Below are 15,704 nucleotides of genomic sequence, written 5' to 3'. Positions count from 1 at the left end.
GGAAGACGCTGTAGAAGTTAGAAGAAATGAGTGTCTAGATGAGTTCAGCAAGAAACTTTGAACAAGTGTCATTAGCATTCACTTTGAGCAAAAGAACATCTCTGATAGCTTTTACAAACTCCAGATCATCAAAGGGAGTGAGGTTCCTACATGTCTTGGAGGATTTGGGCCTATGGGATGGATTTTTAAAGGTATTTAGGTGCCTAAAGATGCAGATAGGAATCTAGTGGGAGTTTCAAAAGCACCTGGGTAGCTAAATATATTTAAACATCTGGCTCTAATTTGCTGGAGGAAAAAAACCCTCCATTCTGTGAAGTATTCATATTGAGACAGAAGCTAGCAGTGGTGATGCCAGCAGACATTAAAAAAGAAAGTGTTCATTCTTATTTTGTAGCAGCAAGTTATTACTCTAAAAATCTTGCTCGAAAGGGTCCCAGTTTTTAATTTTTTTGAATAATATTGTCAAATAGTCCAGACCTGAGCTCCATGTTTAAACTTGGTACTCTACCTCTTGTGGTTGCAGATCAGAGTAAATGAAAGAGACCTGGAAACAGCCGTTCTGGGAGCTGAACTGCAATCTGCTTCTAAAGCAACCATAAATCCCCAGAGCCGTAGTGTACCCCCTATCCCCATATTCAGTAAACAGTGTAGTTATGAAATGCATTTTTCATTAGTGTTTGACATTCATTTATGTTGTCTGATTATCAGCACAAGAGAGGATAGTTAATCTGCAGCTCCAGCCTGTTGTAACAGATGGGGTACTTGTCAAAGGTTTCACCACAGCCCTAATTTTTTACTTCAAGAAAACAACAGCTCCTCTTCACTTCCAGTTTCCCCATATGCTTTTCACTGTTGCCAGCCATCCGAAGTCTGGGGAGCAATTCTGACACCTAGTTAACAAAGATAGCCAGAGACAGAAACAAGAGTAAAGCAACAAAAACATTCAAGGCATCATTTGAAACAAACAGTTTAAAGCAGATAAATAAAGTTACACACTGCAGCTGACTTGTGTTTAACCTGGAGCGTTATTTTTTGGGGCAACTCCATTGCATGGATGCTATTTACATATACCGGTATGTATACGTAAAAGGAGGAGAACATGATTTACCTATGTCACAGGGGTGCTGCTGTGAGGATCAATCAATCCAGGGCTCTGCATAACAGGGAAAATGTTACGGCCAATGTTATTCGTTATTTTATTTGATCATTTACTTAAAACTGTTTTTACCACTTATCTGGAAGACAGTGTGCCCAGATATAATACATTCTGATGTGTTCCACTGTGCTAAACAATTAAATACACCTGGGGGGGGGGACTGGGGAGAGGAGGAAATAACCTTATTTTATAACTGATTAAAATGTAGCACAAGACAGAGCAACTATAACTAAAGAGGGAAATGTTAACATTTACTTTAATGCCTTTGTTACCCACATTGTAAATCCAGCCTAACACCCAGAGCAGTTGCTCCAGATTTATGCCGGTGTAACTGAAATCAGCACCCAGTTCCCAATTCTGTAAGCTATTCTTTAGATGAGCAGGTGAAGTAGTGGCCTCTTTCGCCACCTAGGGGATAGAACTATAAATGAAGCAATTGTACAGTATGTATCGACCCCAGCAGCAGCATACTTGATCCATAATGAGTGACTCCTGAAGGGCTGACTCCAGTCTCCTTTCCTCCTCCCCCACTTCCCTGCTTTCTCGCCTTCTGGATTCATTTGAGAGCAAAGTTGTGGAGCAGCCAGACAGTCTCACAGTGGGGGCTTCTCTCCTGAACTCTTCTGAGAAAGCAACTCCTTGGTCTTGTGTTTTAAGCAGAAAACAGCAACTTCAAGGAGGAAAGCTGGGAGCTGCCAAAGGAGGTAGCGGAGGAAGGTAAGAAGGCACCTTTTAATTTTGATCTGTTCCGTTAGCAGTATTTTTGATTGGTTCACGTCCCCAGCTCTGCTTGTGGCTATTTCACATGAAGATGGAAAAACTCACAGCAAGTGGGCGAGGGAATTCCGTGTCCTACTCTCCTGGCTGGTTGTTGCTGTGAAGTGAATGAGGGGGAAATGATTGAGAGGTTCTTGAAATGTAGATTTCAGTAGGAAAAAAGCAATGCTCTGGGAAGGCCCTGCAGTGACTCTGAAGGGGATGGGGAGGGAGAGATATTGCTACTGAGATGGGACAGTGACATTGGTTTGCTTGTAATGTGCCCTCCCTTGATTTGTTTCTGTTTGAGGAGGACACGCCAAATGCCTTCGGAGGGGACAAGTGGATTTGGATGCTAGGACTATCTCTGCCTCAGGAGCACTGAGACTGGCTCCCCTTGGCTCATCCGGAAGGAAGAGAGGACAAGCTCTCAGGCCAGCGGTCACCACTACTGAAATCAACAGAGAGGGAAAGGAATCAAAACTTGGGAAGAGACAAGAAAAGAAATAGGGGGAAGGGGAGTTCCAGAGGCAGGAGAGAAGAGCTGAAAACCATGGTCTCCTGCAAGGGGAGGCTGTGAAGGGGAGACACTGCACAGGAGACCCCCACTGAAACCCTTGTTGGTGCAAAGTGCTGCATGGGAAGGGGCTGGCCATGGAGAAGCTGTCCCTGGAAGGGACCGACCTTTGGACTATCAACGGCTCACTGATCAACTGCAGCCTGAGCCTTGAGAACCAGACTTATGGGGTCAACAGCACCACTGATCCCCTGAAGAGGAATGAGGACATGGCCAAGGTGGAGGTGACGGTGCTCTGCCTCATCCTCTTCCTTGCTCTGACTGGCAACCTGTGCGTGCTGCTGGCCATCCACACCACCCGGCACAAGCACTCCCGCATGTACTATTTCATGAAGCACCTGAGCATCGCTGACCTGGTGGTGGCCATTTTCCAGGTTCTGCCCCAACTCATCTGGGACATCACCTTCAGGTTCTATGGGCCGGATTTCCTCTGCCGGCTGGTCAAGTACTTGCAGGTGGTGGGGATGTTTGCTTCCACCTACATGCTCCTGCTGATGTCCCTGGACCGGTGCCTGGCCATCTGTCAGCCCCTGAGGTCATTGCACAGGAGGTCTGACCGGGTATCTGTCCTCCTCACCTGGCTGCTATGCCTGCTGGTCAGCATCCCCCAGATCCACATATTTTCCCTGCGGGATGTGGGCAATGGGGTGTATGATTGCTGGGCAGATTTCATCCAGCCCTGGGGAGCCAAAGCATATATCACCTGGATAACGCTGACGGTTTACATTATCCCTGTGCTGATGCTGAGCGTCTGCTATGGCTTGATCAGCTTCAAAATCTGGCAGAACGTGAAGTTAAAAACAGCCCACGAGACCAACATAAACCTGTCCTCCAGCGGGGCAGCCCTCTCCAGGGTCAGCAGCATCAAGCTAATTTCTAAAGCCAAGATCCGGACAGTCAAAATGACCTTCATCATAGTTTTAGCTTTCATAGTGTGCTGGACTCCTTTTTTCTTTGTGCAGATGTGGTCTGTGTGGGACAAGAATGCTCCCAAAGAAGGTAAAGTTTTCCCTCATTTCATATATAGAAAATATATATTTGTATGTAATAGTTAGTGTTGGTGACTAATAATTAATCCATCAGTAGGCTTCAAAACAACCATTCCAGAGGTGATAGGGGCGGTAGAGAGATTTCAGTCTGAATCAAGGCTCACTAGGGTGCTGAAAGGAGAAAAACTGATGACTTGCATCTGATCCAAGGCATGCAGTTTTGACACCGAGTCACTCCCGGCTTTCTGGGGGATAAGGAACTAGAATCAGGTCCTTGGGGTCTTGAACTGAAACCTGGAAAACAGTTTCCCTCCCTGTTTGCCAAGGCAATTCTCAGTCGCACACGATGTGCACTTTCCTCTTTTGTCTGTCAGCAGGGCATAGCTATAGCCGCTTGAGCATGTCTGCTGAAATGGCACCCTGCAGGGTTAGGTGTGTCAGGGAGCCAGGCTGGGGACCTGGGGAGCCCTCGGGCTAGGCACATGGAACCTTTCTGGAGACATTTCATTTAGCCGAAGCTGAAGCATTTTGAGGAGATGCATTGGTTTGGATGATGTTTTAAGCAGGGAGACAGGGAGAGACTCTCTCACACTTTATGGCCTGGTGATTAGGGCACTAACAGAGAGATTCAGGTTCAAGTCTCAGCATCGCCTGATTGGTAATGATCTGAAAAACTCTGCTCTGAATCGGGCAGTCAAGGGACTTGAAAATGGGTCTGCCACACCTTAGGCCAGGGCCTTAATCATCAATCCACCCCTTTCCTAAACAGAAAAGCTCCAGTTTCAGTGCAAAGCTAGATGTTCCAACACAAATCTGTTTTTGCAAAAAAATAGTTTAGAGGTTTGGTTGTCATTCCAATGTGGAACAAACATACAAACCTCGGAATTTGCTGCAAAACAGAATATTTGTCCCCCGCTCACCTGTACTGGGCACCTTCTTCATAGTGTAAATTCAAGGTCATTTACAGGCATCAAGCTTCATTAATAATAATGCCTAGAGATGGCTTTCGCATTAATTTCTGTGGTGCTTTGCAGGCATATACTTCTGAGTGCTGGGTTTTTAAAAATATCAGGTACTGGCCATGAATAACGTTAAATGTATCAACAGCACAGAGCATCGGCTCTCAGTGGCGGGGGGGCGGGAGGGGGGGGTTGAGAAACCCTGAAACCAGCTGGTTTGATATCTCGTTCTCACATTCCCCAGCATCTTCTCTTCCTTTTCAATGCCCCTTTCTTCTCTCTCCTCTCCTCTCATTTTTACTCTGTTCTTTTTTTCTTCCTTCCTCCCTTTCTTCCCTCCCCTCCCTTTCTCTCTTCTCTCCATTCTCTACACTCACTGCGATGCTCTTTGATGCTGGCTGTAGGCAGCACATTTCCCTTAATGTTCTAATGATTTATTAGTTAGTTGGAAAGAAAACATTTTTCAAAGGACGAAGTGCCATTTTTCATACAGGAATGCTGCAGTAGCTAAGGCTGATAACAGGCAATAAAGTCCATTATAACTCCCTGTTTTCTCAGTACTTTCAAAACCACTTTCCCCTTCGGGCTGACCCTTCCTATACTCACTCTGTGCTCTAAAATGGAGTTGGAAAGTTTGAGGAAAATCCTGTCAGTCCTTTTTTGAGGTAGGGGAGAGTGAAAGAAATATGTCTTGGGAACTGCAGTTTTTCACCAGATCAACAGAAACTTGGCCTGGCCAGAGTCCTCGCTGAGGGCTAGCACCTTTGCTTGGTTTGGGGGGTGTAAAATAAACATGATGGAAAAATAACTGCTAAGTGGACACTCTAATGCTACTGGAGAAGAGCCTGCTCCTTGGTAGCTGACTTCATAGCTGTCCATAGGGCAACGCAGCTCCTGCCTTCACACAAGATGCTCCTCTCCCTCCTTTGGGCAAGCTCATTTCAATGATAAATTACTTTGTGTAAAAACTGAACCCCCCCCCATGTCCCCAGTAAATCTGAAACAGAGGCTATGCCTCAATGTATGTATCTGCAGCTCTTCAGTCTTCTCTCTACTCTCCTTATTGCTGGTGGAGGGATTATCCCATGGGAACTTTGTCCTGCCCAGCTGCTCATTGCATTTGTCTTGGTTTTTCACACTAGTAATTACATCTGCTTTGTAGCTGTCTAATGGGATAAGAAGGGTCCTTATTTCCTTTCATTTTATTTTAAACATCTGCTAAGAAGGGTTGCTAATGACGCCCTCGCAAACAAAACTCTCTGTCACGTTGGTGAGCTCCCTTTCAGAACAGGATAGAATTGTAGATTGTGACTCAAATTCAGAACGGACGATTGCTTACACGTTGCTTTCCAAGCCTGCCTGTTTGTGCCACTCATTCTCATGCACTCTGTCAAATGATCGGTACTGTGGTGCTTTACCTGAGAAGAAGCAGGCTTTAACCAGGATGAGTTATTAACATGCTCTGCCTTCATTCACACATCGGGCCTGGGAGCCAGGTTTTATGTCTACAGCAAAGGATGTTATTTTAGCAAAAGCATCCAATATATAATAGGATCTAATGGCACAGGGGGAAAACCTCTTGTGAGTTAGATGAGGAACAGTGAATGGTAGTAACACTTAGCAGGGTCAAAATTGTGAATTGAACCTGTGACTTCCTTCTCCAAAGCATACATTTCTACCACTTGAGCTAAAGGAATAACTCCCTTAGCTAGCAGCAGTAGTAGGCTCTTAGCCTTGATGAGGGGCAGTAACTCAAGGAGGACACAGCACCCAACACACATAACTGATTCATTACCTAGCTGTCTGGGATACTTTGAACCCAGTGGATATAATGTTTCCACCACAAAGCAAGCCCCTTGCCTCCCTTTTCACTCTGCTTTCTCCCTTAAACAAAATAAGACCCCCCTTCTGAACTCTCTGCCAAGTCCCAGCAGTTGAAACAGCACTGCTGGGTGAGTAGAGTAATTCATGCTTCCAACCTACTTGGCTGCGGTGCTGGTGCTGTCTCTCTATAGAGAACCTTTGGGGTACTTCTTAGTCACTAGTCTCAGCTCCTGATTCATGCCCCTTTCCCTTGCTACTGCTGCGTCTAAATCGGATAGAGCAGTTTGGAAAGTCAGCAAAGAGGAATGGGGGAGGGGGCACAGCAGGAGCTGAAAGTAGAGGTAAGGCTTTCACCAGGTGATGGTGGTGGGGTGGGACAGATTCAGCAAACCCAACACATGCTCACCTCCAACTGATTCTAAAAATCTACCTGCTCTCTCGCATAGTACCCCCTAGTGGCTTCCCCCAGGTCCTTGGAAATTACCCAGATTCTAGCTCAGGGATTGGCAACCTTTGGCATGCAGCCCCTCAGGGAAATCCGCTGGCTGTCTGGGATGGTTTGTTTACCTTCAGCGTCTGCTGGTTCGGCTGATCGCAGCTCCCACTGGCCGCGGTTTGCCGTTCCAGGCCAATGGGGGCTGCGGGAAGCGGTGGCCAACACATCCCTCAGCCTGCGCCACTTCCCGCAGCCCCCATTGGCCTGGAATGATGAACCACGACCAGTGGGAGCTGCGATCGGCCGAACCTGTGGATGCTGCAGGTAAACAAACCATCCCGGCCGGCCAGCGGATTTCCCTGACTTGCCACGTGCCAAAGGCTGCCGATCCCTGTTCTAGCTGATATCTATTTGAGAATGAATTAGGCTCCAAAGGGTTAGGTGTCTGTTTTGCCATATGTTTTGTCTCTGCAGTTCTGTGCACCGTTTTCTGGATTTTTGCCTCTTTGCGCAGAGGAGTGTAGTTCATTGGAAGGAAGGATTCAAGAGACGTGTGCAGAGAGGTGTAACAATCAATCAAAATGTAACGGAGCTGTGTGCCAGTGCACAATGTCCCTGGGTTTCTGGGGCATAAGAGTAAAAGAAAGGGAATACGTCACAAATAGCTGGCAAGGTTTTCATGATGTACGCAAATTGCAGAAGTCAACAAACAGCGAGCAAAGCCCACTGCTTGAACACACAATTGGGCCAGATGTTTGGGGGAAGGAAACATGTTTAAAAAGGCAGCATGATGCGCTGTTTCTTAATGAATAAAATGTTTATCAGCCGCCATGTGGCAAGCCATCATCATGGGATCTGGAAAGGGCCACAAACAAACAAATGTCAAATGTTTTCCAAATTAATCCTAAATTGTCCACGTGCAAATTGTCTCCAGGGCTCCAAAACCTGCAGTCTGTTTGAAAAGTCTGTCTGAGAAATTATCAAACATATAAATGAGTTATTGGTCTTGGAAGAGGAAATATCCTCAACTGCTTCTCTGAGTGTGTTTGCACTGTATGTAAACAGTGAGGGGTATGCAATGTTACTCTAAATTGATGTAAGCCGGTCACTGTCACCTTCTAGTGTTTCCCCTTGATGCCTCTCTATGGAAGGGGAAGCGTACTTTTAATTTTGTCGTGGAAGCAAATCATTTATTTGTCATTTTGCATGATGCTGAAACCTATTGAGATGAGCAGGCTGCCGCGTATGGAGTTAGATTGCCACCTGTAGGATGTGACCGGACTACTTTGTTTAGAAACTTGTCCAGTATGAATGGTAGCGTGGATATTAATTGCACGTTCTTGATAAATAAGATCCAGCTATAATGCACAGGGTCAAAATCTCTGCCTTTGTTCTCCAGGGGGAAGTTGGAGAACCTTTTCCTCTGAAGTCAGATTTTCCTTTCATCATGGTGCAGTTCTCCTATGTAAACCTAGATTTAATACTTTATCAATTATTATTATTATTAATTATTTGTGTTGTGTTAGCACCTTGGAGCCCCAGTCATGGATCAGGACCCCATTGTGCTAGGCACTATATAAACACAGAAAAAAGAGAGAGTCCCTGCCCCAAGGAGTTTATAATCTAAGGCAAGAGTTTAGAATTTTCTTTTACTTTTCAGGGGTCTCTGTCGCTAACTCAACTGACTTCCCTTTACACTGAATTAAACAAACAATGCTCTTCCCTCCAGTACCTTGCTGATAATTTGATAGAGTAAATAGGAATGAATGACCCCCAATATCAAAGCAATCTGTTTGGCTCCTCTGCAACTGCTGTGTGTGCTATGCTTTGCTGTGCTTTATTGCATTGGTCATGAGGCTTAAAAGGGTCCTGAGCCTGCATCACTTGAACAGACCCAACTCCCTATGGTGTGGAAGTTTGTGAGTCACTCACTCATTTTAAACTAATCAACATTGTATTTTCACTCCTAATCTGGAGTGAAATAAGAATGAATTACAAGTATGTCTCCAGTACAGTGGGCCCATTAATATTGGGATACTAAAGCCCTTACATACTGGGCTACCTTTAACACTTCATACCAGTAAATAATTAATGATAATCAATAATAATTTACCTGTAGATACTGCCTTTCACATCAAAGAGCCCAAAGCACTTCCCTACCTGTTGCTTAATTGCTTTGCTGAATCGGGGCCTACTAGAATGCACCCACTTCTGGAGTGGAGGGTATTCTACACAACAGTGAGGGAAGCGGAAATTTTGGCCAAGGACCAAGATGCAAATCTCAACTCTTAGAAAAAAACGTTGTGAGATCTTTAACATTCATGCAAAAGGGAGGGGACATCAACTTTTAAGTAAGCTTTAAGCCACACAGTGAGCTCCATGAAACTCAGCTCAACTTAACTACTTCAGAAGGTTGCAGAGGTCCCTGAGCCATGGCTGGAGTCTAACCAGTGGTTCCAGGAAGCTGATGGAGCTTATCCCTTGTGCTTGGAGCCCAAAAGCAATTCCCTCTGGCTGTCTTTTAACACATCCTTTAACTTATGACCACTTGGACTAGACATCACAAGGCCAAGACTTATATATGTCTTGGTTAAAGGTGAACTGTGAACTTTTTTCTTTTAAGTTGAAAAGAAAAAGTTGATTTTTATGGAGGCAAAAAGAAATAGAGGAAGGATCTCAGTTATAAACAGATATCCAGTGAAGTTACGCGGCCACTCATGTTGATAGTTGTGAAATGTGTGGGGTTTTTTTAATCCATGTTCATTGACAAAGCTTCCTCAGATCCTAGCCAAGGTAATGGAACTCTACCTCTGATCAATTTGTGCCTTTCTCTGTGAGAGCTCATTCCCCTTTGATTTTGCATGTGTGGCTATAAATGGCACTGCCTTTTGGCCAAAGGATTTTCCAGGGGCAGTGCTACTGATTTCCATGTGCTTGAAGCAGCCTTGTTGTTTTGTGACCAAGGCCCTCCTCTACTTTCCTAAAGCATATTTGTAGCTCAGGTCCCCTGATATTCATTTGCCAGAGGACCTTTATATCACTTATAAATGAATGAATATTCCAGGGATCAGTAACCTTTGGCATGCGACCCATCAGGGAAAGCCGCTGGCGAGCCGGGATGGTTTGTTTACCTGCAGCGTCCACAGGTTCGGCCGATCGCAGCTCCCACTGGCCATGGTTTGTCGTTTCAAGCCAATGGGGGCTGCGGGAAGGAGTGGCCAGCACGTCCCTGGGCCCGCGCCACTTCCCGCAGCCCCCATTGGCCTGGAGCGGCGAACCGCGGCTAGTGGGAGCTGCGATCGGCCGAACCTGCGGACGCTGCAGGTAAACAAACCATCCCGGCTCGCCAGCGGCGTTCCCTGAGGGGCTGCGTGCCAAAAGTTGCCGATCCCTGGAATATACTAAGATATTCACAGGGTGTCGAGCACTCTCAATACCTACTATGTAGACCGGATCAACATTTTTTTTACAATAAATTTTTTTTGTTAAAAAATGGAGTTGCTATGATGCTGAAATTTCTTGCCAAAATGTCATGGCCGACAAACCTTTTCATTTTTGGATTAAAATTTGAAACACAATTTTCTGAACATTTTCCCTGCCAAATTTTCTTTGGTTCAGAATGGTGGGAAATTTTCCCATTTTTTCCTCTCCCCCCCACCCCAAGTAACCAACAGGGGGAAAAAAAAACATTTTCCCTCCACTCCTCCCTTTGTGTTACTTTGTTCCCCAAAGAAGGGGGGGGGGATAAAAAAGTGAGAAAAGAGGGTAAAGGAATCAAGAATTCAATATGAAATTTTTCATTTAAAATATTTTCCATGGAGAAATGGAAAAAAGCTGTGAAAACTTTGGAATGAAACCGCCTCGGTTTTCAACAGCTTTTTGAGAACATGTCTCCCCAGAACTTTTGACCAGCTCTACTGTTGGGAGTGGAAGGTGCTCAGTTCCTCACAGTATCAGGCCCCCCCACGCTGCATTTTTACCTAGCCAAAAAGAGCCATGCACCGTGCCGAGGGAATACGTTAAAGCTGGGGTGCAACTCCATGGCAGGGAGGTGTGTGGCTAGATGCCAGTTAGCTGTTGCTTGATGATTTTGGCATGCAGTTGCTATGGGTGCTGAGGAAGGTCTGATCAAACGTTGAACTGATTGGACTTAGGTTCAACCCAGGTCATAATTGAAGACAGTGGTAGTGAAATGTTATTAAGCAGAGTAAAAAACACCTGTCAGAGAGTGACTCTAGTTTTTTTTTTTAAATTTCCATTTCTGTTTGGTGTTTCCTTTACAAAAAGTGGAGCCTGCCCCCAACCTTGTTGCCAATTTAGCACAAAAGCCAAGGGGTGAATGAGCAAGGAGACTGAATTACTATGCAGTCCTATATTCAGGCCCTGGGCTGGGCAGTAGATTTCATCCTACTTGGGCTTTGTTGGCCTTATCTAAGGACTTCCACTAACTTCACTGGGCTTTGGATGAGGCCCCATAAGAGTTATATGACTTTCAGCCACAGTAGGTTCTTGTCTTTCTCAAAATAAATCCCACAGGGATGTAGCCTCCTTGCAGATCCAGATCAATCTATAGCTGTGTCCTGAAGACTGTCTGGCTGGATGTTCAGTAACCATGAACACCAGAAGCTCTCTATAAGTGGAGGGGGCCACCATGCATGAACCATGGCCCCACCCCGCAAAATCCGATCCTCATCCTGCCTCTTCCCCAAGGCCCCACTCGCTCTATGCCCCCCCCCACCCCGTCGCTCACCCTTAAAGCAGGTAAAAAGTGGTGGGGCCATGGCCCGCTGACCCGCCCTGTTCTGGCACCCCTGTCCATGGCTGGTGATTTTATTGATCCCTGACCATGTAGCAGCATTCCTTGGTAAACATGCTTTGTAAGTCATTCTGAGGAAGACCGAAGAGTGGTGTATTGACATTTTTACTCTCATCATCATTGTCAGCTGCTCCATATTAAGTGGCAGGGCAAGATCAGCAATGAGGCTATTCGTAGCCGAACACACTGACTGCCTCCTTTGGCACTGATTTGGTTTCAGCGTCTTTCTTGGTATGGGCATATTATTAGGATGGAAGACCAATGAATTATGAAAGCCATTGTAGGTAATTTATAGCAACATTCCTGTGCGTGAACCCCATTTAAAAAATAATTGTCAAAGGGTCCCCCCGAAAAAAACTTGCACTCTTGAACTGGCAGACTTCACTCATCTTGTGTTTTCAGTGTACAAACCTCACCTGTGGGTGGAAAGCCATGTATTCTGCGTGCTTGCAATACTGACAATCAATCAGATGCATATGAGTCCAGTACAATGACACCTGCATCCGCTTTGCCCCCCACTCCCTGATTTAACTGTTCATTGAAGAATCGTGGTTATGCAATTAGACCTCATTACATAAATTTGAAATAACCATAATTTCCAATGGCAAAGCTTTGAGTATGAAAATCTTCAATTAAATGTCAAAGAAAAATGACAGATTTTTCACATTCTAAAAGAGACTCTCTCTAATTAGGTTGCTTGAATGTGAGCAAATGCTATCTGAACGGATGGCCTTGATGATCTAGAAATGCAATCTAGGCCTTTTCAGGCTACAGCCTGAGCATGCAAAATGGCTGGTAATTTCTAAATTGGCTAGTAGGGAAAAAGATAGGTAGAAGGATGCAAAAGCAAGGAAGCAGCTATCTCTTTGCTATGACAGCTTCTTTAGAGCTTATTCACTTCCTAATCAGACAATGGCAAGTGGGTATCAGGCAGCTGAGTAGTGGTTTATCTCTGCTTTTCAGCATAACACAAAATAAAGAGCAAGAAATTCACTGAGATGGGAAAAAATTGGCTTCTATCCTGGGGAAGACTTAAAAACAATGTGCCTTAAACATAAGTTGATTTATTTTCCCTGTTTTTTCACAATTTCTTTTTACCACTTGCAGCATTCGAGCTATTTTTGCTTAAAGGGACATAGTTTGTTTTGCACTGGACTATGGAAGGGTTTGGGGGGAAATCCCATTGGTTTCTCATGGTAGCATTAAATCAGTGAGAGTTGGGCCCACAAATTTGTGTGTTGATCAACTGGGGACATGGGAGTCAGGCCAGGATGTTGGGGAGGATGTAGGTGGATTCTGGGATCAGGATCTCCAAAAGCCACAATTTCTTCTCACTGGACGTGCCCAAGTTTTCTTGCCTATGCCTAAAGATCACCAAATGGCATTTTCACGTTGTTTTCCTGCTATGCTTTCTACCTTGCAGCATCCCCATTTATCATCGCCATGCTCCTAGCAAGTTTAAACAGCTGTTGCAACCCGTGGATCTACATGCTTTTCACAGGCCATCTCTTCCACGACCTTATACACCGGTTCCTCTGCTGCTCCACACATTATTTAAAATCCAGGCAAGGATGTGACCTGAGCATCAGCAAAAAAAGCAACTCCTCCACATTTGTCCTGAGTCGCAAGAGCTCAAGTCAGAAGAGCTTCACTCAGCCGTTCACAACCTGAGAACTGTCCCAGCACTCCATGGACTACATCACTACTTCACTCTGACCATCTTCAATATGTATTTGTAAAGAAGCTGTGATTAAGAATATGGTGGGGAGGCGACCGGGGTTTATATATGTATACATATATATGTGTGTGTGTGTGTTGAATTCTTTATTTAACTGAGGCAAGAATAAGAAAAGAACTGCTGTAGTCAAAAGCACAGTTCAGAATGGATAGCTTAATGGAGTTCAAGTCAATGGACCAGATCTTGAATCCTTCACGTGTTCAAGTCAATGGAGGTTTTGCATAACGATTGAATAATAACTGAGGGGCTTGTCCTGAAAGCTGAGTAGACTTACTGAAGCTGACGAGCCAAATTCAACCCTGGTATAAGTGGGTACAGCTCCATTGACTTTTGAGGAGTTTCACCACAGGGATAGCACAGAGTAAAAGCTACCTGGGCTGGCCTTACTCAAGTAAGAAAGTATTACTCATGGAAGCAGTTCCATTGATTTCTGTTTGGCTCCAGGTTTGTTTAAGGCCTTCCAATATGTCCTTATTCAGCAATAATGCCCCATTGGCATCAAGAGAGTTTTGACTGAGTAAGGATTTTGGTCCTGATCCTGAAACTATGTATGCACATAGAATCATAGACTATCAGGAGGTCATCTAGTCCAACCCCCTGCTCAAAGCAGGACCAATCCCCAACCAAATCATCCCAGCCAGGGCTTTGTCAAGCCTGACCTTAAAAACCTCTAAGAAAGGAGATTCCACCACCTCCCTACGTAACCCATTCCAGTGCTTCACCACTCTCTTAGTGGAAGAGTTTTTCCTAATATCCAACCTAAACCTCCCCCATTGCAACTTGAGACCATTACTCCTTGTTCTGGCATCTGCTACCACTGAGAACAGCCCCCTTTCAGGTAGTTGAAAGCAGCTGTCAAACCCCCCTCATTCTTCTCTTCTGCAGACTAAATAATCCCAGTTCCCTCAGCCGCTCCTCATAAATCATGTGCTCCAGTCCCCTAATCATTTTTGTTGCCCTCCGCTGGACTCTTTCCAATTTTTCCACATCCTTCTTGTAGTGTGGGGCCCAAAACTGGACACCGTACTCCGGATGATTAACTTGAAGCGTGTGAGTAAGTCCCATTGGCTTCAGAGGGACCATGCACATGGTTCAGTTTAAGGATGTGCATAAATGCTTACAAGATCAGGGTGCTGGTACAATAACATGTATGCTGATTGTGTTCAAAAGCTTTAGTTAAGGCAAAAACTTGGGGTGAACTTCTGGCTCCATTAAAGTCAATAACAAAACTTCAGTGTGGCCAGGCTTTTACTCTTTGGTTTACATAGGCAGTGAAGTATTACACCAATACACTTTTCTTGCTATGTAATTCACGCGATCTTGGTTATGGCATGGAGTATTTGTTAAAAGATTATTATTTTTTTTGGTAAATAAAATTTGATAAATTCAACTTGAAGAAAAGAGAGGAACAGTGAAAAAAAAAAAAGCATACGAAGGAAACCTTGGAGGAAACAATGCTTCATGCACAAAATACAAGTATATCTAGATTGTATGGAATGCTTTTGTTTCTAGACTAATGCACCAAACATTTATGAACTGTACAACATTGTATTACATAAACATAAAGCTAGCACAACTGTGGTACCGCTTTGGAAAAGTGCAAATAGCTATGGCACGATCCTGTTGCTGGTGAAGTCAGTGTGACTTTCCCCACTGAATTCAGTGGCAGCAAGATGAGGTCATGCAGGACTGAGTGGCCAACGCTTTGCTCATGTTCATCATCCTTTCTCACACAGGTAGTTCCAAAAGCAATGGGACACCACGCATGAGTTATGACTGCACACAAAGGAGGGGCTGAGGGATTTGACTGTATTTTTGCAATGGATATAAATACTGCATATTTATCAATTTTGCTGTTTCATTATCATCAACTGATCCATTTTCAGCTTTTAGGTCTATAGATTTTGTTTTGGTGTTCAGGCAGTTTTTTAAAATAGTAGCTTGGGACTGACTTTTAAGCATCGTGACACTCATTGGTTCAACTTGGAGTTTAGATCCCAGCTTGTTCCCAGGCACTAAAACGGTGGAACAGTGAAGTTCTGCACTTTCTTCATCCTCTTCTCATTTTCCTTGAGTTTAAATGGATAATGTGTAGATTGCCCCCTTTCTGCACTCCCCAAAGGAAGGAATGTACTTTTATTTTAAAGGTTTTATTGTGATCATGGGAAAAAATCTACAGCTAGAAATACAGGTTCTCATTCATCACTGTTTACTCTTGTTTTATGCGGGTCAACTCCACTGATTACAGTAGAGTCAGGCCTGTTGAGAGTAACTTGGGTCCCTGGTACATCATGTGTGCTGCCCACCCTCCCATTTCACCTCAGTTACAGATACTTCAGGGGCCCCCTGAGCTTGGGGCCCTGGAGCAATTGTCCCTCTTCCCCTCCATCAGCCTTGAGTGGCGCTCCGGTGGTGTAAAGCAGAAGTAGATAGCTGCAGGGGTGAAAGTAGGC

At 44.7% G+C, this 15,704-nt stretch overlaps 1 protein-coding gene and 1 long non-coding RNA gene across 2 annotated transcripts; both read left to right on the top strand.

Moving 5' to 3' along the window:
- Positions 1-1,703: 1,703 nt before the first annotated feature.
- On the top strand, positions 1,704-2,419 carry LOC141991391 (uncharacterized). The gene is made up of 2 exons (XR_012640360.1): positions 1,704-1,873; positions 2,223-2,419. It is a non-coding gene; the product is annotated as an uncharacterized LOC141991391 (long non-coding RNA).
- A 143-nt stretch (positions 2,420-2,562) lies between these two features.
- OXTR (oxytocin receptor) lies at positions 2,563-15,365 on the top strand. Its single transcript, XM_074959681.1, has 2 exons — positions 2,563-3,488; positions 12,937-15,365. The coding sequence occupies exons 1-2, from the start codon at positions 2,567-2,569 to the stop codon at positions 13,182-13,184; spliced, it is 1,170 nt and encodes a 389-aa protein (XP_074815782.1). The 5' UTR covers positions 2,563-2,566; the 3' UTR covers positions 13,185-15,365.
- Positions 15,366-15,704: the final 339 nt, after the last annotated feature.

This window comes from Natator depressus, chromosome 7 (genome assembly GCF_965152275.1).
Source record: "Natator depressus isolate rNatDep1 chromosome 7, rNatDep2.hap1, whole genome shotgun sequence".
In the NCBI taxonomy this organism is placed as follows: Eukaryota; Metazoa; Chordata; order Testudines; family Cheloniidae; genus Natator; species Natator depressus.
The sequence above is the reverse complement of the archived record's forward strand: the minus strand, read 5'-3'. Positions and strand labels throughout refer to the sequence as shown.

Excerpts from the sequence above, each read along its gene's own strand:
- OXTR (XM_074959681.1), top strand. The coding sequence starts at position 2,567 with ATGGAGAAGCTGTCCCTGGAAGGGACCGACCTTTGGACTATCAACGGC. Across the intron at positions 3,489-12,936 it reads CAAGAATGCTCCCAAAGAAG|CATCCCCATTTATCATCGCC; the intron begins GTAAAGTTTTCC and ends TCTACCTTGCAG.